The following is a 24,266-nucleotide window of genomic DNA, read 5'->3' on the forward strand; positions in this document are numbered from 1 at the left end:
TCACTTGAGAAACTGGGTGGGTCTCGGGGACATAGGTCTTCATTGGTTCATCTCCTACCTTTCCAAAAGAATGCTTTCCAATTCATCTTGTGGAGTCCAGCAAGGTTCAATTCTGGGCCCTATTTTATTCTCCATTTATATGCTTCCACTTGGGTATATTATCTACAACTATAACATACGTTTTTCACTGAAATGCTGATGACACACAATTATTTGTCCTAACGACATTAACAACTCTAAACCAAACCCACCTAAATCAATGAAATTTCAACATGAACTAGACACTCTACTAATGTGAAGCCAGTACAAAATAACGTAAATGTAATTTTTGAAAATTTGAACTTTGACTAACAGGTTAAGAGAATGCAATTGTATTTTGTTCAACTGAGGAACTTGTGTAATCATGTTTCTTTCAACTGAGGAATATTTCCAAAATTCAGTCATTTTTATCCTTCTGTTATCTGGAAAACATCATCTACGCTTTAATTTATTCTCTGATTTCAAGATGGATATATACAAGTAGTGAGGGATTTGATCTTCAAATGCAATGGATGCCTGCCTCTTCTGAAAACTGATGAGAGAAACCATGATCTTCTGAGGAGGTGCTTCCTTGAGTTGAATGAATGAATAATGTATGTGAATGGGATGCACAGAGTGCGTCATCTAGGACAAAATGGAAGAGTAAATATGATTTGCATCAGGGTATAGATGCAATTCAAAATTGGGTACATATATTCATCCAATTACATTACTGGCTTAGTGAGTAAAATGCTCATCGTTGCTCTGTATTGCTTTTTATTTTGAGCTTTATAACAGGCTTGGTACTGGAATACTTGCATGACATTAGTTTTAAAAGTAAGGAATTAATTAAATTAAGTAATAAAATACACTCAAAGCAAAAATGACAACAGTTATTTATATTATTCTAGCATATTCTTTTCATCCTTAATTTCAGACGTATAGTGATCAAAACTTAAATTGCTTCAGTCCCATGGCTCCTAAAATCTGGGTGGATGGACAGATGGATGAATTAATGAATAAATGGAATAAGTGTATCCATCTGTCCAACTCCAACATTTGAAATGTCAAGGATGAATATAAATTTCTTTTCTATTTCAGCTTTCTACCTACTTACGTGCCCATGTCTTGTGTCCTTGGTTGTGTTGGTGATAAAGTCTTGGCACAAGACTCTGTAACTCAATTAGTGTGGGGGATGAGGTATTAAATCACAGAGATTTAAAGGCTTTTGGGCTTATATGATCACATTTGTGCCGGTCTCCTCCCACAATTGGATGTTACATTGTTTTTGTGAAATCAAATATCAAACTTTAGAATAACTAATTTTTACTAATCATCATTAGAACTGATAAGATTGATATCCACTGCTGGTGCATTGTGTGCAGGGTTGTAGGCATACCACAAATGTAATTCAGAACACACTTGTCAATATAGTATAGTGGACACAGCACCATTATTTGAGTATAAATTATTTATTGGGAAATATTTTTTAAGCATCAAAACATCTCCTGAGATGAGAATATGCAGTATTTATTAGTAAACTGTATTTCAGTCTGATCACATGTCTCCTGACAGATTTTATTTTTTATTTGTCTTATTATATTTATTATTTTGTTATCGTAATAATACCTTTATATAATAATAATAACTGTATCTGTATAGCACTTTTCAATACAGGTAACAAAGTGCTTTACAACATTAAAAATAGTTACAGGGTTAAAAGAAAAAGATCATACTCAGCTACTTGCAACTTTTACAGCTGAGCAGTCTTTTAAATGCCTGCTTGAAATCTTCATTGAAAGTGGTGTAAAGGAGCGGATTGATGAGTGAGTTAGTGTATCCCAGCCAGGTGAGGATGTCTGACAGAACTGACACCTGAGAGGAGGGCTGCAGCACGTTAAAGCCCAACAGTAGTTCTTTGACAAAAAAAGGCAACCAGCAGAGAATGAAGGCACCCAGGATTAATCCTAGGACAAGTGCAGCTTTCCTCTCTCTAGATGCGCAGGTCTGAATTCTCTCCTTGACCTGCTTCATAGCCTCCTTCTGAGCTACAAAGCAAGGAGTGCTGAGTTTGTTAAGTTCTGTGTTAAGCGGCAAGGCAGGAAGCTCAGGCTCAGACTTAGTGGAATTAGACCTGCATAGCAATTTCTTGTTGCTGCCTGCTGTTTTCTTATTCCATAATGCCCCAGGCTCTCTCCTTTTATGGTACATTGCTCTGGCTGCTACAAAAATTCTGTAGTAGAGGATGAGGATAAGGGCCATAGGGATGTAGAAAGCCCCACATGTGGAGTAGATGGTGTAGCCCACATGGTCGTGCTTGATGAAACACTGGTCAGATACATTTTTGGGGACTTCAGCGTCAACACTGTCGTTGTTGTTGCGGAGGATGCGCCTCCAGAACAGGGGAGGCATAGTGATGAGGATGGAGACGGTCCAGACTACTGTGATCATGACCACCACCCACTGTTGCGTCCTCTTGTGTGCGTACACCAGGGCGTTGGTGATAGCCCAGTGGCGATCCAGGGCGATGGCACACAGATGCAGGATGGAACAGGTGCAGCAGGTCATGTCTATACTCAGCCAGGCTTCGCACAATATAACACCCAGAAGCCACCGCTCCGTGGCGATGTAGAGCACGCTGAGCGGCATCACCAAGATGGCTACCAACAAGTCAGTGACAGCCAGGGAGCAAATGAGGTAGTTGGCTGGGAGATGTAGTTTTTTGGTAGTCGAGAACACTAGTATGACTCCAATGTTTAGTAAAGCAGCGAAGAGAGTGATGATGCTGAGGAAAAAAACAACAAATATCATCAGAGTGTCTCTCTCCATGTTAAAGTCCTGTTTTGACTGTCTGTTGGGGCTTTTATGGTGTGGTCAACACAATGTCTTGTACGCCACTCGCTAACTTTTAGCCCGGGTCTGGTGATATTCCACTGCCCTTCATCCTATTTGCAGCACCTATGGAAAGAAAAGTTTTTTGACAATCAGTTTGGCTGTATCATGATATTTTTCTCCAAAATAAAAGTACAAATTGTTTTGGATAGAGAAAACTGCAATAATGTCTGTAAGCCAATTCCACACCTTGCAGGTATAATTCTACATCCTATTTTATATTAGACAGTCAGTGGATGAAGCATTTGAAACTAAAGTGATTCATAAAATATTGACTGAAAGTGAACAGCAAAAGCTATGCAAGGCTTTTCAGGAGTGGGAGTATTTAGCCGTCCTATTGATAAGAGCACACAGAGACAGTCTCTCCACATGGTGGCATGAGAGATCTATGATTTAGAGACAAGTCTGGTGAGTTCATAGCCTGTAGTTCAGTGGGCGTATTCATGGCTACGTGCTGGATGCTGAATGAGTTCACGCCTCTGCCAGTCATCAGAGGCTGCGAAAGGGCTTAAAAAAAAAAGGCTTTACTTTCGCTACACAGTGTTGCATCAACAAATAAAACGAGAAGCGGGTCTGAGACAAACATAAAGCTATAGCGTTTCTTGGATTTCATATGGAACATTTTACAACACTGCCTTTGATTTACCTGAGCATGGCCAAAATTTGGAACACAATATTAGGTTAGATAGCCAGGATCCAAGGTGGTGATATTTAAAGAAAGGAAATAAACATATAAACATAAACATACATAAACATATAAACATAAACACTCCACCACTATATCAATTTTATATGGCATACTATATTTAGTTTAGCTCTGGTTTAAGTAAATAAAGACATTGTTCATTTCACAAACACCAATTTCAGGGTAATATCTCAAAAGTGACCAATCCCAAAGGACTTTTGGTTTCCTGGAGCCCTGTTTCCCTGAGTGGGTTGGCAATCACTATCTATGCAAATATTGTTTTGGCATAGGACATAATGAACAATGTGGAAGAAAAATACTTCTAATTTTATCCTTGTCATGCCCAGATCACAAATACAAAGAGGAACCACTGTCTCCATTTTCAGTTTAGAGACAAAACAACCATACATTTCCCTTTTGCAAATATTTTGTCTAAGGGGCTGGACCTGTTCTATAGACAATGAATGTAATGCTGACTTTGGACATATTGGATCTTCATTAGAGTTTTTATGGTCAAATAAGATTTGTTTTAGCTCAAAATCACAAATTCTGCAGCTGGACTTCTGCCAAAGACCTGAAAGCACAGCGAATGCCTGTTTTACAGTCTTGTCATTGGTTGCCTTGTTGGTTAGAGTCAAAGACATTTGGTTAATAAGACCCCAACCTGTAAAGCTCTCTGTCTGTGGATAATAAAAAAATAAAAAAAACCCACCCAGGGCAAACCTTAATAGCAAAGCTGTTAGTGTGGCACTCTGCTCTGTAAATTATTTTATTCTTTTTCTATCAATAATATATTTATTTTAGTTTCATTTTCTATTAAATCCTTCAACACTACCACTTTGTGGTTTCTGCTTTTTTGGACTATATTTTTAACCTGCTTTTTACCTCTTTTCTCCACTTTGCAAAGCAGCTTGCATTACTTCCCTTGTATGAAATGTGTGAGAAAATGTATCCCCAGAAAATATAGGTGGCCTAAAAATCATTATTTTATCAACATTCCTCAACTTCTCTGTAACTTATTCCTCAAAATATTCCAGCTACCATCATCAAGATGTAAATGGTCTCTATCTGTGGGGGTTGGTCGGTTGTTGATGTCAGTTCCCAACTGATATGATACTGTTTCCACCTCAAGCCAAGCGCTAAACCCTTGATTCCCTTTACGGGTGACGTACTGAGACTGAACGTCTGTCCCTGTCTATCTGGCTGTATGAAAACATCAGATGAACAGACAAGTGCCTGTTGTGCGTTTGCATACATGTTTGACCAGTAAAACATCATCTGACAGAGCGGGAATTAACCCCAACTGATGCCCTGCATTCTTCAGGTCAGCTTCCGCATGTCCCTCCCTCGTCTTTCCCAGAATTCTTGTTTATCTTCAGTGTATCTGAGAAGCTAATAGAGAATAGACTGCCTATGCTTCTTTAAATGATGTAATAACAACTTTAAGAGTTCTTCACCTTATTTATGAATATAATATTTAACAACTATAACAAATAAATGAAACATTATCATTGCATAGTTTGTATATAGGACATACAATCATGACAGTATAATAAAAAGTAGAACATACAAATATGAAATGCTAAATGTCAAATTGAAGGAGAACAGTACTCAAATTAACAATTCCTACACTGTATTCCTGTGTTTTAGGGCAGTCCAAACAATATATGTGAACATAAACTTTCTCTTTCCCAAAGCCAGAAACCAGGGAACTTATGTTACATAGACAGAGCTGATTGGACTCTCCTAGACCACAGGAATAATAACAGATATGAATGTGTGAATTGAATGGTGCTTCCCTTTAATTTTTACATCAAAAGGTAATTGTCAACAAGCATATTGATTAAAAACATACCTGCGTGCTGTAACGGATCCCTTCGACTGATTGATCAAGCATCTCGCCATGCTGAAGGTGTCAGGCTTGCGCTTGTGCATCAGCTCCATCTCTGTAATTTCCAAGTACTTTTCATCGTTTCAGTTCATAGGAATGTGCGTGTATCAGGAGGGTGGGGTGAGCGAGAGAGAGAGAGAGGGAGGGAGGGGGAGAGAGAGAGAGAGAGGTGGGGCTGGAGGCAGGGGAAGGCAAGTGCTTGGTTCTATTTAAATGCTGCCAAAGTAAAGTGAAGGGAGAAGTTTAGAGTTCTTTACGGCTGCAATAGACTGTGCCATGTTGCGTGCTTTACTCATATTTGCTTCTGCTCTTTGTGTTTTCTTATATCTGGAGAAGTGCCAACACTAAACAGTGCCAGTGCTAAACTTAAATATTATTTTTTGTAAACATGTACTATGACAAAAATGTGCTACACAGTCTGAACATACGATCAGAGACATTTGCTCCTGACCATTTGGTATTGGACAGTAAGCAAACGCAGTAAGAGAAGTCTTCTTGAGCACTGTTAATTATGGCATCACTTGACCAGTGTTTTTAACAATGATGTCACTGTTTTCGAGATGTTTTAACTCTCTGGTCTCTTGCACTATTGTAGACACATCTATAATACATACAGCAGAGAAGCAAATACAAGTACGTATGTACAGTGACAGCACGCATACTTCACTTAACGGCATAAAACTTTTAAGACATTCCAAATGAAATAATCCATGCAATATGTAAAAGAGAAAGGCGCCGCCCCGGGCCTCTCTCCTCTGGACAAAGAAATCAAATTCCTGCTCTATGCAGATGATCTAGTTCTGCTGTCTCCCACAAAACAGGGACTACAGCAGCAACTGGACCTGCTGGACCGCTACTGCCAGAGCTGGGCCCTGGCAGTCAATCTGAAAAAGACCAATATCATGGTGTTCCAAAAAAAGGCCAGATGTCAGGAAAACAGAGACCAGTTCACCTTAGGAAACACCATCATACCACACACCATGAGCTACACCTACCTCGGCCTTACAATAACAGCCTCAGGCAGCTTCAGCCTGGCAGTGAACGCACTAAAAGAAAAAGCTCGAAGAGCTCTACATGCAATCAAAATGAAATTTTATAATATCCAAATTCCAATTAAAATCTGGCTTAAAATATTTGATAGTGTGATCCAGCCCATTGTGCTGTATGGTAGTGAAGTCTGGGGTCCACTCAGTCACAGTAGCTTCACCAGCTGGGAGAAACATCCAACAGAATCCCTACATGCTGAATTTTGCAGACACATCCTACACACACAGAGAAAAACACCAATAAACGCATGCAGATCAGAGTTAGGCCGTTATCCTTTAACAATCAACATTCAAAAGTGAGCGCTAAATTTTTTAAATCACCTCAAATTCAGTTCCCCAGACAGCCTCCACTCTAAAGCCCTCCGAACCCAAGAGCTGAACCCAGAAAAGAGTCCGCTGTGTCAGCTGGTGCTGAGACTAACTGCCCCCCCTCAGCCACACCCGGACCAGGCTCACACCAACACTGCTTTACCAACACCAATCAGAGTAAACCAAATTATTAAATAATGCAAAGAAACCTATTTGGAACATTGGAAAAAAGAAACTAAAAGCCAAAGTAGACTAGAATGTTATCTGACCCTAAAAAGAGATTATGAATTGGCAGAATATCTCTCTACTGTCAGAGATAGGAAGCAGAGACAGATCCTCACCAGGTACAGGCTCAGTGACCACCAATTGGCAATCGAAACAGGAAGACATAAGAAATCATGGCAACCAAAAGAAAACAGAACATGTGGTCACTGTTCGACAGGTGAGGTCGAGACGGAGATGCACTTCCTCCTAAAATGTGAAAAATTTAACTCAGCCAGAGAAATCTACTTTAACAAGTTCAGCTCCCAAGTCTCCCACTTCAGAGAGCTTGATGATCAATCAAAGCTGCGACTTCTACTAGGAGAGGGAAACACAGCAGACCTAGCGGCTCAGTTTGTAGAAACTTGCCACAACCTGAGGAACAGTGAGTGACCAATACACTTTTATTTTATTTTATTTATTTTTCTCTTTGAATGTTATTGTGTACTGCATATAAAATGTGTGTAACCCTTGTTACCAACAAACATTAATTCCTTCACATAGTTTACTGATCCTCACTCTGTGATGGAGGCTCTGGGTACGGGAGCTGAACACGCAGCAACCCAGTTCCTCTGTCCAGGCACTGACTCTCTCTCACACACACACACACACACACACACACACACACACACACACACACACCTAGACTGATATTCATCTTGATGCTTTGGCAATATTGTCTGTGAACTTTCATGCCAATAAAGCACATTGAATTGAATTGAATTGAATTGTAAAAGAGAACACCGGCATGTAATGTTGAATTGTTATTATCATGCATAATATGAAATTATCATGCAGTATTATACTGGTATGACAATTTCACAGTCACAGACTAATGTATTGACTAGCTCCTACTCTATTTCAAAATATTGTACATCATGAATGAATGGAACATTTGCTTCAAGTGCCAAATCCTTATTTCATCACACATACAGAGGGCTTCCAAGCCTTAGAATGCCACAATGTGTGCACATCAGCAGAATGTCATATCTTCTGATGAAATCATGTCTAATTTGTGATGTGCCAGCGAGGCCTAATAGGGAATGGCAGTTGACCATTATGAAAACATCATGGGAGGGAGAGGGAGCTTTAAAACTGAGGTCCCTTATCAGGAGATTTGAAGGTCATGGGATTGCTAAGTGCCTTATTGGTTGGCTGGACATCAGCAAGGAGAAAAGTATGAACCTGTCAAACAGCCTACACTAACTTTGTTTCAGAGGCTTTCTAAGAGCTGATGTCTTGGCAGATGCTGTCATTACACAACTTTACATTTCCCCTGATGGAAAAATGTAAGCTCTCTCTCTCTTGTGCTCTCTGTCTGTCTGTCATTCTCTCTCTTTCTGTCTGCTTCTCTCACTCTAGTGCATATTTTTGGATAGATGCTGTGGTCTGCAATGTAAACCGTTGGGGATATGACATTTTAATTTTAAGATATAATTTCTATTTCACCTTCACCTTTGGGGAAACGGTAGCTTAGAAGTGGACTTGTGACTGGAATGTCACCGGTTCAAATTCAGGACTGGCAGGAAAAATGTGGATGGGGAAAGTGAATGAGTAATGCTCTCCCCTCCCTCAACAACTACTGTTGAGGCCCTTGAGCAAAGGCAGTGAACCCCCACCTGCTACAATGAGCTGCTCAGTGGCTCCAGTTGTACTGGGCAGCTCCCTGGTGTAAATGTGTGAACTGAATGTGGCTGGAAAAGCAAATACACTCCACACTCATTTGACTTTCCCTGGATAAATTGAGGTAAAAAAAAAAAAAAAGCTGATGAAAAAGCAGATACAGTGTAGCACTGCTCTCTGATGTGAGGGGAAAAAGTCAAGAATGGAATCCTTGTATGAAGAGCGCTGTGCCAAAAAACATCAAACGCAATACAATAACTCAAAAAAGAGTGAGGCAGCACATCTGTGTGTTGAATAAGTGAAATGTGAATATTGAATTTTTTTCCTTCAAATTTTGGATGTGCATTCTAACTCTTTTTTGAGTAGTTGTATTGAATGTCTCTCTGATCCTAGTCCATATCACAGTATAACCAACATTATTACCAGTGGAGTACATAATCATGTGCAAAATCCAAGATGCCCTTTCTGGGAAAGTGCATAGTGCATATAGTTCATATGTTCATAATATCATTATTGATATTTTGTATATAAGTGTACTGTAAGACTATGTTGCTGATTTGCAACATAGACTTGCTTATTGAAGATAATGGCAAGTAATGGAAAATTGTCACAGTGCAATATCTTTTGCCTGCTAGAGCTGAATTGACCAGTTTCCATCTTAATCAATGGACATGTTTTGATATCAGCACCGATATCAGTGCCTTGTCATTACATTAACACTCTGCTGATGTACAATCCATCAGTGGTTCAATTACACACATCGTAATTTGTCCTGTGTAGGCTATATCTACTGTTTACTTGTATCTCTTGCAGCCTATTCATAGTTGGGGAAACTAGTCTAAAGATGTAGTTTACCAGAATACAAATTACTTCTAAATAAAAGATGTTAAAACAGTATCGCCAAAAGTAGTTGTCTGCCAAAAAAAAACATCTATCTCGGAAAAGAAGTTAAACAATAATTATAAAAGATATCCAAACTCCATTGAAACATGAATAATGGCAATAACAGCAAGACACAAGTCATTATATGTTTGTGTTTAGGGAGAACAGACATGGTGTAGAGGCTCAGCTGGAATCTTCTGCAAAATGTGACCAAGTAAAATTAACCCCTAACTCTTCCAAGAGGCTCCTGAGCTAATGTACAGCCTGCAGTGCAGAGCTTGGTTTGTTTACTGCAACTGACATGTCATGTGCTGACCCTGAAAGTCTTCGTGAAAGTCTAAAAAATGTTTGTGCACCAAGTGTTTAGTTACCATTTGTCTGGTTATTTAGGTTGACTGCATTGATGTAAATGTTTAAAAAAAAGAAAGAAGCTGTGATGATGTTCTGATCAGTCAGTATTTTCTTAAATCAAAATGTGAATTGTGAGGTGTGTGTTCTTCAATGTGAAAAAGGAACTACACTGATCAGTAATTGCAACATGCAAATCCAAACTAATGTCTACTACAAGTTTAACTAGGATTAACAACGATCAAACATTAAACATTATTTTTCTGAACTTCAATCTGACTTTAGAAGACCGTGCTCTATTTAAAAGAGTCTGTGAGCTCTCTGTTAACTTCTGTTAAGTCCATGGGAAATCTATTAAACCAGATCTAACCAGATTCAAAGAATTTTATTTGAAACATATCAACATATAACTATGTATGCCACATGTGTACACACTCTCACTTAGTTCTTTTGTTCATGTAGCTACTCTTAAATCCATGAGGAGGGTGACACAGTGTGGTGGAAAGTGGGACCTGCCTACCTTGCAGTCCAGTTCACTGCAAACATTTTTAGGACAGGGATTCCCAAACATTTTCATCTCAAGGTCCCCCATATACATTTGGATGTACAGATTTTGTCTGAGGGACCCCCATCCGCAAAGGTTTTTGTTGCATATGATTTGGCACAGAACTGGACAAGTGTTTGTACTGTTGGGGGGAGAGAAACCTCTCATTAGAACAGTCATTTCATAACTTTCTTTCACTGCCATAAATTCAGATGAAGTAATAGTGAAATCATACTAATCCACATCTTACTGGGACCCCAAGGAACCAACTCTATGACCCCTGGAGGACCCCACGCCCCACTTTGGGAGCCACTGATTTTGCACCTACTAACTAGAGAGAGGTTGGTTATAACACTTATTTGCCCAATTCCACTTAGACATAATTTAATGAGGTCACGATAAACTTACTGTTGAATACCACAGACAACAAGTCCCTATAGGAATATCAAAGAAATATTAGTGTGATTTTTTTGTTAGCACTTTATTTTTACTTGCATGCAAATGTTTCAGTTAACTTTTAAATAAGATTAGGATAAGACACTAGCAACACAAACTACTTTAATTATCTTTTCAGAAGCGGACCGTAGACCGATTTACAAAAGATAAGGACAGCCTGGGCTCTGACAGACAATTTGCCTGTGGTAACAATTTAGTAATAGGCTAAAAGGTAAACTATGACTTCCAATGGGCAATCATAAGGAAATCAACCAAATAATACATTACATTATGCCTTTATACACCCTATCTTCAAATAGGTATAACTTAACCAGTTTGATAGAATTTGATGATGAATAGCCTACAATGAATTTATGTCATGAAGATTTATGTCAATCCAAACTCTTCTGTGAATAAAAGGAGGGTAAACTAAGATTATGTGAATTTACCCTCCTTCACATCCCTTGCAAAGATGTTTGCCATATAAAAACCGCGGCTTCTCTGCATGTTGTAGTTTCTCAGTTCTGATGTGTGTCACTGTGCTGTACAGCAGTAGTGTTGTGGATGATCTGCTGCTGTACTGTAAAATGCATACAAGGCAAGCCCGTGCAGGGGTGTCCAAGAAACCCCATCGACGAGACAAAACTCGCGGCGTGAACGTGGCAGCCATTTTACATCCTCAAGAGTGAATGACTGAAGCCGGACCAGTGCCGGGAGTTTTACACTTTTTCTCTCTTTTAATTATCACATTTATCTTCCGAAATTATCAACACCATACAAGTTGGTGATCCATCGGCAGGTATGGCGAATGCTACTAATTGGTCACGTGATTGTTGCTTAATTGATTGCTAAAAGTCTCAGTCGTGCGGTGGTGTTTCAAACAATGTGGAAACTGGTGGTGGTTGGGAACGAGTTCTCCAGACCGGCTTTTTGAAAATGGACTCTTCCTATGTGGCGGCACGTTGACAAACCACGCATCTAGCTAGCTAGACCTCTAGCTTCCAAGGCCTCGTTAGATCTAATTAAATTTACGAGTCTTACTTTGACAATTGCTAAAGTCAACACCGAGAAATGTCGTTATAACAATGGGCTCACTGAAATTCCGTTCGAATTAGCATGCTAACCTAAGCTAGCCTATTTTGACAGATCAAGGAATTGACATGCTCATTGTCATTGTATGCTAACGTTAGCTAGCTAAAGCCAGTTAGCTTAGCAAGCATTTGCGATCCAAACTTACTAGTGTACAGCATGCTTCGTTCCCTGCAGGAATAGTAAATGCAGGTGCATTCATAGAAAACGCAAACAAGTGAGGTATGTTATTGTCCTGATGAAAGTCACTAGTTTGTTGTAACATCAGCTATGCAAACTAGCCAGCTAGCTAGCTGTAACGTGTGCGAGTCAGTCCCTCCCCGCTAAATGTAACGTTAACATTAGGCTCGATTAATTCCCGGAAATTTATAAATGCAACACGCTTTCATGTTGATTTGTATAGGCTGCTGTAAGTTACTTTTAAAACATTGCATAAATGCATTAGCAATAAATTAGAGCACGTGCTGTCTAAGAAAATCAGATTGATTATCAAACTATTTATAAAATGTCGTTTGCATGTTAGCTAATACTAGCTGAGTGTAGCTAGGTTAACGTTAGGCCAAAACAGAAGGTAGCCCTCCACGTTTTGGTGAGGCCAGCGTTGCCATTGATGTGAATGGAGAGCAGTCGGATCCCTGCTTTGCATAGTGGCCCAGTTTCTCCGTCGCTATAAACGAATAGATCAAAATTCAGCTGGTTTGGTCATTGGTATGATGACCAGGCTCTGGAGAATTTACGCTAGTGATAAAGTATTTGCTGCCACAGTGTCAGTCGACAGTATGCTAAAGGATACATGCTTGCTCACTGGTCAGCCACCGGAAACTGGGGCTCAGTCGCTGAAGGAACACGTGTATCAGCTATCTAGCCAGTGCTGAAGTCAGCAGTGAGAAGGTAAGCTAACATGTAATTTAGAGACCAGACCAGGCTTCTGCAGCAGCGGCGGAGAGGGTTGAGATTTAACGTTAGCAAGTGAACTTTGGCTCCGTTTGCGCGAACTTCTTACCCCAAAACAAACCAGAACGGAAAAAAATGCCACATAGACACGAACTGTAGTTTCATTATTTTTCAAAGATGTCACGTTATTGATCCCTGCGGGTAAATTAGGTATGTTTATGTTGGTTTAGAGCATGATATACAAACATGTGTCAACTGCCCATATCTTTGACAGGTCTCAGGTCTATTGCCTGATGCAAGCTGAGAGCTGCAAGTCTGAAGTCAGGATAGTGAAAAGTCTCCTGACTACAAGGACCACATGACTCATTTACCTGTTTTTGCACGTTAGCATTCCCTATGCATTGATAATGTGTGTTAAATAATATGACTTAACTTTGTATGCAAGATCATATATGGTCAAACTTCCGTCTGAGACTTTGCACTCTCCTGAACACATCCCAAGTCTTGCCCTTGACCCAGGATTAATTTGGCTCATTGCATTTACACAGATTTCTGGAGACATGGCCACAGAACATATTAATGGAAATGGTCCAGAAGAACCAATGGACACCTCTGCTGCAGTTACCCATTCTGAGCACTTCCAGACTTTATTAGAAGCTGGTTTACCACAGAAAGTTGCTGAAAAACTAGATGAAATTTACATAGCAGGTAAGGCACAGTGAATATCCTAGCATATTCATATACACAAATTTTTATTTTAATCAAGCTCTTGCATGTGCTGTCATTTTATCACCTTTTTGAATGTGGGAATTGGGATCCTGAAGCAACTTTTTGTGGTTTCCTACCAAAATGGGTACTGCAGTGCTACAAAATAGTAAATCACACATTGTTGGTGTGAAAATGAGTGAATGATTGCTGCATTTGCATTCCTAATTAAGGTGCACGGACACTGGTGTCAGGGCGAGTTATTTGTCTTCATAAATTGTTTGTACTCCGCCACCCAGGGAGTCTCTTGGTGAGCCTGTCCAGTCTCCCCATCACTTCACCCCCCACCCCCACCCCACCCCAAATCCTTTTTACTTATTAAAGAGGGATGGATAGGTTTAAACATGACTCCAAAAGTGGCAGGTGGAATTTCTACTCCAATTTGCTTAGGCCTACACTCCCTCACTCACTTTGGTCAGATCTCTAAAAGTGTCCATAGGGGTGAGCTACAGCGGCTAATTTGGGGGTCATTTTGGGACTTGTTTGGTCGGTCAGATCTAGAAAAGTACTGGCCTGGCCTTTTCAGCCAGATGGGGCTGAACCAGAAACAATGGCAGCAGCTGTCTGGTGTGTGGCTGCCTGGGACAGGTGACGGGCCCCTCCATAGAGCAGAATGCAGACAGGCTCATTAGAAACTCCCAGCCACAGTATAGAGGGGCACTGGCATATCAAGTTACACTGTCACATCTGTTGTGATTAGTTCTGCAAAAACGTGTTGGTTGGAGAATAAAGTGCAGCCTGACTAGTGAATACAGCTCCATTAGAGTAGGCATATCCAGATCCTCACTCCTAATGGTAGCCTAAACTGACACATTACATGATATTTGCTATGCAAGGTGACTTGCATGCAAATGTTTCTCTCTGATCCTTTCAGTTGACACTTGTGTGCTTAAATGGCTTACATGGGGAGGGGGAGGCACAATGCAATGTTTCTCATTCTGTCTTGTCAGCAGCTCATCTTTTCTATTTTTGTGTGTCTGCCCCCTCCAGGTTTGGTGTCACACAGTGACTTAGATGATCGAGCGATTGAGGCTCTGAAGGAGTTCAACGAGGAAGGTGCTCTGCAAGTCCTTTTGCAGTTCAAGGACAGCGACCTCTCACATGTTCAGGTATGCATGTGCCAGGGTCAGCGTATTGATTGAATAACTTTGCACTTTCATTTCTGGTACCCTCATACTATGTGATTGTCCCTCCTAGCAGTGTAGAAAAGTGAAAGTACATTGGCAATATATAATTACATTGTGATTGCACAATAATAGTACTTGGCTGTCACTGATCTTATCCAGAAGATCGACCACTTGTTTAGAGTTATTGTGTGAATATTGTTGCCATAGTACTGACTTGATTTTGTTTTGTTTTACAGAACAAAAGTGCCTTTCTTTGTGGCGTTATGAAGACGTACAGACAGCGAGAGAAACAAGGGACCAAAGTGTCAGACTCCAATAAAGGACCAGATGAGGCCAAAATCAAAGTAAGAGTTGATGCTGCATTTACTAACATGACAAAATGTGATTTAGGCTTGTAGCGATACAGCACTTTCAAGTGTAAATACATTTTATCTTTATAGCCAAGATGCTGGTTGAACTCAAAACGCATTCATAGAAGCAATTGTTGCCTCCTTTTTGAAGACTTGGATTTATTCGACCTGTGAATATTGTGATTGTGTTTCTTATTCCATATTTTCTGATGATCAGGCTCTGCTGGAGAGGACTGGCTACACGCTCGATGTGACAACAGGTCAGAGGAAGTATGGAGGGCCCCCGCCAGAGTCGGCCCACTCGGGGGCACAGCCCACCATCGGTACAGAGGTACGATGCTCCTCACCTGTGTCTTATATTGTATCATTTATTAAGCATCACAGTGTGACAATGATCTTTTTTTTTTTTTTCTTTGAGTTGGGAGGTCAAGGGGCATTGGTGTTTGTGGGTGTGTTCAGCACAGCATGAACATACCTGGCTCACCCAAGTCGATAGTTGATTATGACTCTGAATTAATTTATCTTAAACTCTGTGGCCAATTGCATTTAGCTTTGATATGGTATCCAAATGATGAAATCTTTTCTTATATTCAGTAGTAACTATGGTTACGCTGACTGTTTACCGCTAAGATCTGACTGGATACCTCTCACATAAATGCTATCTATCCCCATTTCTTTTCCTCAAACACATTTCAAATCAAAGAGTTGTTTTTTCGCCCACCATAATCTCTCCTCTCAACCTGGCAGATATTCGTAGGAAAAATCCCAAGAGACCTTTTTGAAGATGAGCTGGTTCCGCTGTTTGAGAAAGCAGGACCCATCTGGGACCTACGCCTGATGATGGATCCTCTCAGTGGCCTGAACAGAGGCTACGCCTTTGTCACTTTCTGCACTAAAGAAGCTGCGCAGGAGGCCGTCAAATTGGTATGTCATCTCAATAGCAATCAGAACAACAAAGAGACATGGGCTGTTTGAATTGTCTTGAATGGTTAGACAAGATGAAAGTATTAGGATTTAGCCAAGAGAACAAAGTAAGCCGATGTAGAATCCCATGTGCTTAAGATATTTGAAATATGTATTTGAACCATGTCTGTTACCACTTGTGGTTAACCAGCATGTTAAATGACAAGTATAACAAGTTGGCCTAGGTTTGATTACTTACTCTGCTCCCTCTTTCTTTTTCTCTCTTGCTTACACTATCCTCTGTGCTTCCGCAGTGCAACAACAATGAAATTCGACCGGGCAAACACATCGGCGTGTGCATCTCTGTGGCCAATAATAGACTGTTTGTTGGCTCCATCCCCAAGAGTAAAACAAAAGACCAGATTGTTGAAGAATTTGCAAAAGTCACAGGTGAGTCAACATCATTTTGATGCATCACTTTTTCTGTACTATTTTATTCAAAGCTTCAATCAAGCATTTTGAAATAGTTTATAATTGACCATTCAAGATTTGACTGCAGTGTGAATACCGTATATTTCAAGAATTGGTGCTTGAAGCTTTGACCGCAGTATAGTTGTATGTGAAATGAGGTGTGTTGGAACATATCCTCTTTGTGTCCAAATGATGACATCATTACTATCCCGGAGTGACTCTTGTTACAGTGATGGTTTACCGCTAAGATCTGACTGGACACTCAACTTCGTGAAGTCGGTAGACACTAGGCATATTTTGGACTTGTGATTGCAGACATCTGTCATGTGTGAAACTGTTAAAATTACAGAATAAATGACTAATTGTATTATAGCCTTATCAAAGCAAAGTCTACCTACGCTTTGATATACTGTTGAAGACTTTTAAGCAAGTTGCCATTTTCTTCATTTGCGTTCTTGAAATTAAAGTGTAACATTTCAGTGCTTGTGAAAATTTAATGAACCTTTAATTCTAGTTTGTTGCATCTCTGCCTGTATGGGAAGGCACAACCACTTGATGTCACTAGTCGTCTACAGTAGATGGCTTTCTGAACAGTCATCCATCCAGAATTAATCCAGTTAACCACCTGCCGCCTCTTCTCCCCTTCTCTCCCCTTTTTCCGTTTCCACAGAGGGCCTAAATGATGTCATATTGTACCACCAGCCAGACGACAAGAAGAAGAATAGGGGCTTCTGCTTCCTGGAGTATGAAGACCACAAGACGGCGGCTCAGGCCCGCCGCCGGCTCATGAGTGGCAAGGTGAAGGTGTGGGGAAATGTGGTCACCGTGGAGTGGGCCGATCCCATAGAGGACCCAGATCCAGAGGTCATGGCCAAGGTAAGGCACGGGGTCAGAGGTCACCACTAGCATGTTGTCTTTTAAGTGTATGTGGTAGGGGGGTAGTAGCAGTATTTGACATTGATTTAGCCGTAGTGGCCTCTCCAGCTGGAAAATATAAAGAAAATTTATAATGTAGTCTAATTTCTCAGCCCACCCAAAAATATCCAATTACAGTTACAGCACCACTGTCCATGCATCATGATATAAATATTTAAATATGAGCCATTCTTTAACAGCAACACGAACTGGAACTTATCCTAAAATGGTGCTAGGAGCAAACCTCGGTTTCAGAACTACAATTATCCCCACTTATACAAAAAATAAAAACGATAACAAACACTAGGTACTAGTCATGGTTTTATGTCTTAGTTAATTGTATCTTTTAAATGTAAACTTGGGAATCTGTAACAATTAGTCTTTGGCAGTTGTCTTTAATTATCTTGGCAGTTGTCTTGGGTTGAAGTTCCTTTTCTACAATATCCTTAACATTGTGTTTCCATTCGCAGGTCAAGGTGCTGTTTGTGAGGAACCTAGCAAGCACTGTTACAGAGGAGATACTTGAAAAGGCCTTTAGTCAGTTTGGCAAGTTGGAGCGGGTGAAGAAATTGAAAGACTACGCCTTCATTCACTTCGAAGAAAGAGATGGTGCTGTGAAGGTATGGAGAGAGAAATCTTTTGTGTCTCTGCACAGACACTCAAGCAGTTTCTCTTTCACCCTGACTTCAATTGGAGTGTTATCGCAATGAGTACGGTAATTGAATGTTATCTTGATCATCTTTACAGGCTTTGGCTGATCTAAACGGAAAAGACCTTGAGGGAGAGCACATTGAAATCGTCTTCGCCAAGCCCCCTGACCAGAAGAGGAAAGAACGCAAAGCCCAGAGACAAGCCGCTAAAACACAAATGTAAGAAAAAATAAAACTCACAGCTCTATTATTTGAACCATATAAAGTCATAATTGGTGTAAATCATGATGCAATATTGACAAGTGGAGGTAAAACCTGTGTATCATCTCTCAGGTATGACGATTACTATTACTACGGGCCTCCCCACATGCCTCCACCCACAAGAGGCCGAGGACGGGGTGGTCGAGGAGGCTATTCCTATGCCCCTGACTATTATGGCTATGAAGACTATTACGATTACTATGGATACGATTACCATAACTACCGGGGCGGCTATGATGACCCGTACTATGGCTATGAGGACTTCCAGGGGTCTGGGCGAGGACGAGGAGCCAGGGGAGGAGTCCGTGGCGGTGCCAGCCAGACCAGGGGCCGCGGTTCCATCACACCCAGGGGCCGAGTGGGTTTCTCCCAGCGAGGAGGCCCTGGGACGAGCAGAGGTAAGTGGAGTGAATAGAGAATCTGTCCACATTTGACAGTAGGGCTGCAACTTACTATTATTTTTATTATTTATGAATCTATTTTTTCATTTAGTCTATAAAATAAATAAAAATAAAGACAAATGGCCAGAACAAGTTACCAGAGCCCAAAGAGATGTCTTAAAATTGCTTACTTAGTTTGACCAGCAGCAAAAAAAACACCCAAAGTATTCATTTTATAATTATATCAAACTTGATCGAATCGATTAATTTTCTGTTGATCGATTAATCAACCAATTGTTTCAGCACTATTTGACAGTTAGACAGATGCATATTTCACGCTGTGGTTCCAGACTATTTCTGTTAATTTTCTTGTACACAAGAACTCAATTGCAACGTGGTTCAGTTTAGAAGCCTAAATTGTCACAGTCTGCTACTTGACTGGACTTGGCTATCAATCACAGCTTGCAGAAAAGGATATAAAGCAGAAAGTTCAGGGGAATTACATCGATGGGAGCGATATAGTGGATTGGCATATGTAAAGAGCCGGGGGTGGGGGAATTCAAAGTTGAGCATGATTTCCTACAGCATAAGTGTTGATACTATGGAAATTATGTGTTGGTAGTAATCAAAAACACACACAAACGTACACACTCCTTGCTTTCAATTTAATTTTTAATTTCATTTGAAAAGTTACAGCTGCTTATTGGCTTCATAACTAATCCCTGACATGTATCGTCTTTCAGAGCTAGCAGTCAGCCTGCTGCGTTTGCCAGCAGACAAAGATCATTCAGAACATAAAACATTTCAAGATGGTCCGAGTCCCACACCAGTTTCAGTCTAAATATCATAGAATTTCATTAAACTGTCAGTATGCAGGGCTAAAAGACCTCCGGCCAGGTGCCAGATTTCTGGCATATGGACATTTAGATTCACAAACTCATTCACAAACCAAAAATCTCACTCCACGTGGGTTTTTGTTTTTGATGCATTCTATCCAATCATATTCAGCAAAGCAATATTTTACATTTACCAATGGAATGCGAGCAAGTTTTTTTTTTATCCAATGAACAGCAAGCTACTTTCTATTACAATGTAGCACAGATTCCATAGTGTAGCACAGCTGAAATATGGAAAATATGTTTTTTACTCCTGTCACTGAGACAGGAGTAAAAAACAAACGGCAATAGGTATGGATTGAATAAACGGGTTGATGCCACAAATTAAGGGAACCGGGTGTTTGTTCTGCACTGTGTGCTCAACCAGCAGAAAGAAAGTGCTCTTTCCACATGAGGTAAATCCCAGACACAGCGCTGCTGTACGCGGACTTCGATATCTGACCACATTGCCAGGAGCGACAGTTACAGCTGCCGCTCCAGTGGCAATGACAGACCTGAACATGATCTGTCTTTCACAATTTACAATCGTCATTCAGCATAAAAATGTGGCATTGCTTTGGCTGTTCTCTACAGAGCTCCCCAGGGATCACCTGGTAAGAAAAAAATAATTGATGTGGAAATCCATACGTGCACCGACTGGTAAACCGCGCACGGCTCCATGTGCACGGAATAGTAAACCGTGCGCATGGATTAGTAAACCATGCCCTTGAATTAGTAGACCGTGCACACGAATTTGTAATATGTATATTGATAACGTCAAACAGGGACACCACAGCGGCCCACAGAGTTGCATATAAAATTTAATTAACACACTTTCTCTACAAGCATGATTTATAGGGAGTCAATGGGTTTCATATTGTCACCAAAACACACGTCCGATCATAAATTAGACTTACTGATGTGATTAATCAATGGTTATGGTTCACATATGGTCTAGGTGCCTAATGGCTATTACAGCTCACTATATCTATGCTAAGCTGTGTGTAATGGCTTTGGCTCGCTGTATATAGGCCTAAAAATCCCTCTTTGATGTTATCAACATAGATATTACAAATCTGTGCGCATGGTTTACTAATCTGTGGGCACGGTTTAGGAGTAAATTGTAAGAAAACCATGCCCACTGATTTACACATCTTTTTTTTTTTTTGTACCAGGTGACCCCTGGGGGACTCCACAGTTTTACTTCATTTTGAACTCGAGTTCGTAATAATGCCTTGTGCTGTCTCCAGGCAGCACCACTGAATAAAGCGATAGCCCTTTTCACCCAACCAAGTCCCAACTTGGCCTTCACAGGCTGTGATAGGACCCCCAAGGGTCTACGTCACTCAGCCCGCCCAGGCGCTATAAATACTGTCACTGACTGTCAATCTTCCTCTTGCTAATTCAGCCACCGCTGTTTGAGCAAGCCCTTATCCTTTCGTAGCTAGCAGATAAAGCTTTGTTTTCGTTATCATCGCTTCATGTCGGACTTCAAGTGCTGCACAGTCGCACATGACCAAGAGGGACTCTCACCACATGTGTGTTCGGGGTCTTGGTCAAGGACACGCCGAGGCAGCTCTCTCCGATCCCTTCTTTTGCATTGACTGCACCAGCCTTCCGCTTTGGGTCATCCGCCATCGTGCAGGACTGTTTAGCTCTCTGTTCAGCCGCCCTTGTACTGCTGAACGGCCTACAGGCGCTCTGGAGGAGGCTGACGAAGAGGAAGGCGCTGATTTAGCCCCTTCGGGCGCTGCAGCACACTCTCATTCCCCGTCTCTCTCTCAGCGTTCGAGCAAGAAGAGATACTGTTGGGATACCGTAAAGAGCTGCGGGACTTCCACGCCGCCCAGTGGGGCTCGGAAGAGGAGGACCACGGAGAAGACCCTGCTGAGGAACACCACATGGCAGCTCACCAGTTCTTGGCGAAAGGTCCTTACCTCGAGGAACTTATGCGTCTTCTGGAGCGGGCTGCAGAGAAACTAGCGATTCCTTGGTCAGATCTTGAGCCATCTACTCCCTCCATGTTGGCTCCGGCATAATAACATGTTGCTCCGGCACCTCCCTGCCCTCTCCTGGTGCTTAATGACCTGACGAAGGAGGTGAGGCTTTCCTGGGGAGCCCCACAGAAAGCCCGCTCCCCCATTCAGGCTTTCGGTATGTGGTCCACACTGGATACACTTGGGCTACCTCTCCATGCCCCCCATGGAGGAGTCCGTGGCCGCCCACCTGTGCTCCTCCCTCACCACGGAGAAGCCTCAACTCAAAATTGTGTACTTAATACTGCCGAAAACAGGACCATCATGGCCACAAACGTAAATACTATCAGCCCAAAGTCTCGTGTGAGACCGGGACATTACACGCCAATTTCACAAATGCAGCCGTCTGCCCAGCATATTTTGCCGGCAGCTCATTCACTGACTCACGTAAAAACCATGCCTTGCCTATCGGCTCGCGTGAGCCTTTGGAAAAGCGCATGCGCAGTGTCTCCCTGGCTAGAAAAGACCCTAAAGAAGGGTTATGCCTTGCAGTTCAGTCGGCCGCCAATGGGATTCGCCGGTGTCTCACACACTAGTCCCAGACCATGCAGTACCTACTCTGCAGAAGGAAATTCTTTCCCTGCAGTCACTCTGGGTCTGTTCAGAATGAGACCTCTCCAACGCTGGTTCATCAGCCAATGAGTCCACCCATCCAGGGACCGTTCCGGGTGCTAACGATCACACAGCAATGCCAAGACGGCCTGCTGTTCTGGCTGAACCCTCTCAATTTTTCAACGGGTGTTCGGATGGGTCCGATTACACTTTGTGTAGTGATAAAAACCGATGCCTCCCTATTTGGGTGGGGGGCAGTCTGCGAGGGTCGCACAGTCAATGGGCACTGGGGAGAACACGAGGACCGTCGCAGAACGAGGCCAGTAGTCTCATCCTGTGAGGTAATCCATATGACATTAGGTGGATTGTCACTGTCAACTGAGGCTTTGACTTTACTATCCAGTTTTTTATGGGTGTTATTTTGGCTGGAATGTGCCGGCTTTCGGGCTGCGGTAGTTTCCAGCGGTGCTGACCTTCGTGATCTGCGAGTGTTGGGCGTATAGGCCTACAGTATGGCATTAGTACGAACTTGGGTTTGAAACAAAGTAAAACGTTGGGGTTGTGCTACAACCCTGGTTTTACGAATGAGAACGAGAGTTCGTACTTTAGGCCTCGCTGACACTCGTTCAGGAGCTGAATGTGCCAGAGGAAGATTGACAGTCAGTGACAGTATTTATAGCGCCTGGGCGGGCTGAGTGACGTAGACCCTGGGGGGTCCTATCACAGCCTGTCAAGGCCAAGTTGGGACTTGGTTGGGTAAAAAGGGCTATCGCTTTAGTCCCCCAGGGGTCACCTGGTACAAAAAAAAAAAAAGATGTGTAAATCAGTGGGCATGGTTTTCTTACAATTTACTCCTAAACCGTGCCCACAGATTAGTAAACCATGCGCACAGATTTGTAATATCTATGTTGATAACATCAAAGAGGGATTTTTAGGCCTATATACAGCGAGCCAAAGCCATTACACACAGCTTAGCATAGATATAGTGAGCTGTAATAGCCATTAGGCACCTAGACCATATGTGAACCATAACCATTGATTAATCACATCAGTAAGTCTAATTTATGATCGGACGTGTGTTTTGGTGACAATATGAAACCCACAGAGGGGATGTGTGAGTCAGAATGTGTGAGGTGGGTGTCTGATTTTTAAAATTCTGTTCCAATTTTATTTGTCCTTCTCATTGATCCAGCAGGGAAACGCGGCCGAGGGCGGTCCTGACCTGTCACAGTGGAGACTGACTTGCTGTGTGGGGTTACACCGTAAGCTGCAATGGATGTTGACAGAAGAAAACACGACAAAAAGGTCCAATGATATTCCAGCCTTACAGAAGAAGCATCTCCCCTCTCCCCCCTTTTTTTTTCTCAAACTGCCACCTTAAAAAGATGACCGGAGGATTCTGAATACTCGCCACCACCTCTCCTTGCCCCGAGCCCCTGTACCCAGCCCCTACGTACCAGGCTCCATGTATTGCCCTAACAATCTCCCCCCTCCCTGTCCCCGAACATGCCATTTTTTAAATAATTATTGAAGAATTTGCACTTTTTAAGTTTCTTAGGTTTGAAGTGGCTCAAAGGAGCTTGATGCTATTGTATATTTTTGTGCTAATCGCAATTTTTATTGTCGGAATATCCATGTTAATCTTAATCGTTTGATTTGGATGTTTGAAAGAGAACATTTGCAGGTTTTTAGGGTGTACCCACCTGGCATGGATAAGTCAGGCATTCCAGGAAAGTGGTTCTTTTCAGAACTTGTCTTTAAAGGGTTGGTTGACTACCTCAGTACAGAGGACTAAACTACCCGGCCTGTACTGTAAATAGGGAAACTATATTGATGAAAGCAGGGCTTGTTTTCATACAAAATATGCACAAGAGCAGCAGCGCAAAAAACGATGTACTTAATGTAATATAGTCATTTTAGCTGCAGCTCTGACACTGCAAACAGTCAAACTGGGCATGCAAAACAATCTCATATGATGAGTCTGAACAAGCCCTGCTTTTATCCTATTTTGAACTGAATTAGCCGCCTTGCTTCTTCAGAGTATGTAGTTACTGGTTGTATAGT

The 24,266-nt window shown here is 41.6% G+C and overlaps 2 protein-coding genes across 3 annotated transcripts; one reads left to right on the forward strand and one right to left on the reverse strand.

Moving 5' to 3' along the window:
- Positions 1-1,589: 1,589 nt before the first annotated feature.
- Positions 1,590-5,566, reverse strand: LOC139647752 (5-hydroxytryptamine receptor 1E-like). The gene is made up of 2 exons (XM_071523718.1): positions 5,451-5,566; positions 1,590-2,976 (listed from the first exon to the last, which is right to left on the reverse strand). The coding sequence occupies exon 2, from the start codon at positions 2,845-2,847 to the stop codon at positions 1,759-1,761; it is 1,089 nt and encodes a 362-aa protein (XP_071379819.1). The 5' UTR covers positions 2,848-2,976; positions 5,451-5,566; the 3' UTR covers positions 1,590-1,758.
- A 6,031-nt stretch (positions 5,567-11,597) lies between these two features.
- LOC139647765 (heterogeneous nuclear ribonucleoprotein Q-like) lies at positions 11,598-23,555 on the forward strand. Of its 2 annotated transcripts, XM_071523735.1 has the most exons (12): positions 11,603-11,733; positions 13,466-13,625; positions 14,673-14,791; positions 15,046-15,153; positions 15,377-15,490; positions 15,907-16,083; positions 16,377-16,512; positions 17,204-17,409; positions 17,919-18,068; positions 18,196-18,317; positions 18,432-18,757; positions 23,395-23,555. In XM_071523735.1, the coding sequence occupies exons 2-12, from the start codon at positions 13,478-13,480 to the stop codon at positions 23,421-23,423; spliced, it is 1,635 nt and encodes a 544-aa protein (XP_071379836.1). In that variant the 5' UTR covers positions 11,603-11,733; positions 13,466-13,477; the 3' UTR covers positions 23,424-23,555. The 2 variants fall into 2 exon arrangements, with proteins under 2 accessions (XP_071379837.1, XP_071379836.1); XM_071523736.1 differs by lacking the exon at positions 13,466-13,625 and having other exon boundaries at positions 11,598-11,733.
- The last annotated feature ends 711 nt before the right edge of the window (positions 23,556-24,266 follow it).

This window comes from Centroberyx affinis, unplaced genomic scaffold, assembly GCF_046629955.1.
Source record: "Centroberyx affinis isolate AG114_WGS23_722 - 3 ecotype Tasmania unplaced genomic scaffold, CSIRO-AGI_Caff_v1 ptg001111l_1, whole genome shotgun sequence".
Lineage (NCBI taxonomy): Eukaryota > Metazoa > Chordata > Actinopteri > Beryciformes > Berycidae > Centroberyx > Centroberyx affinis.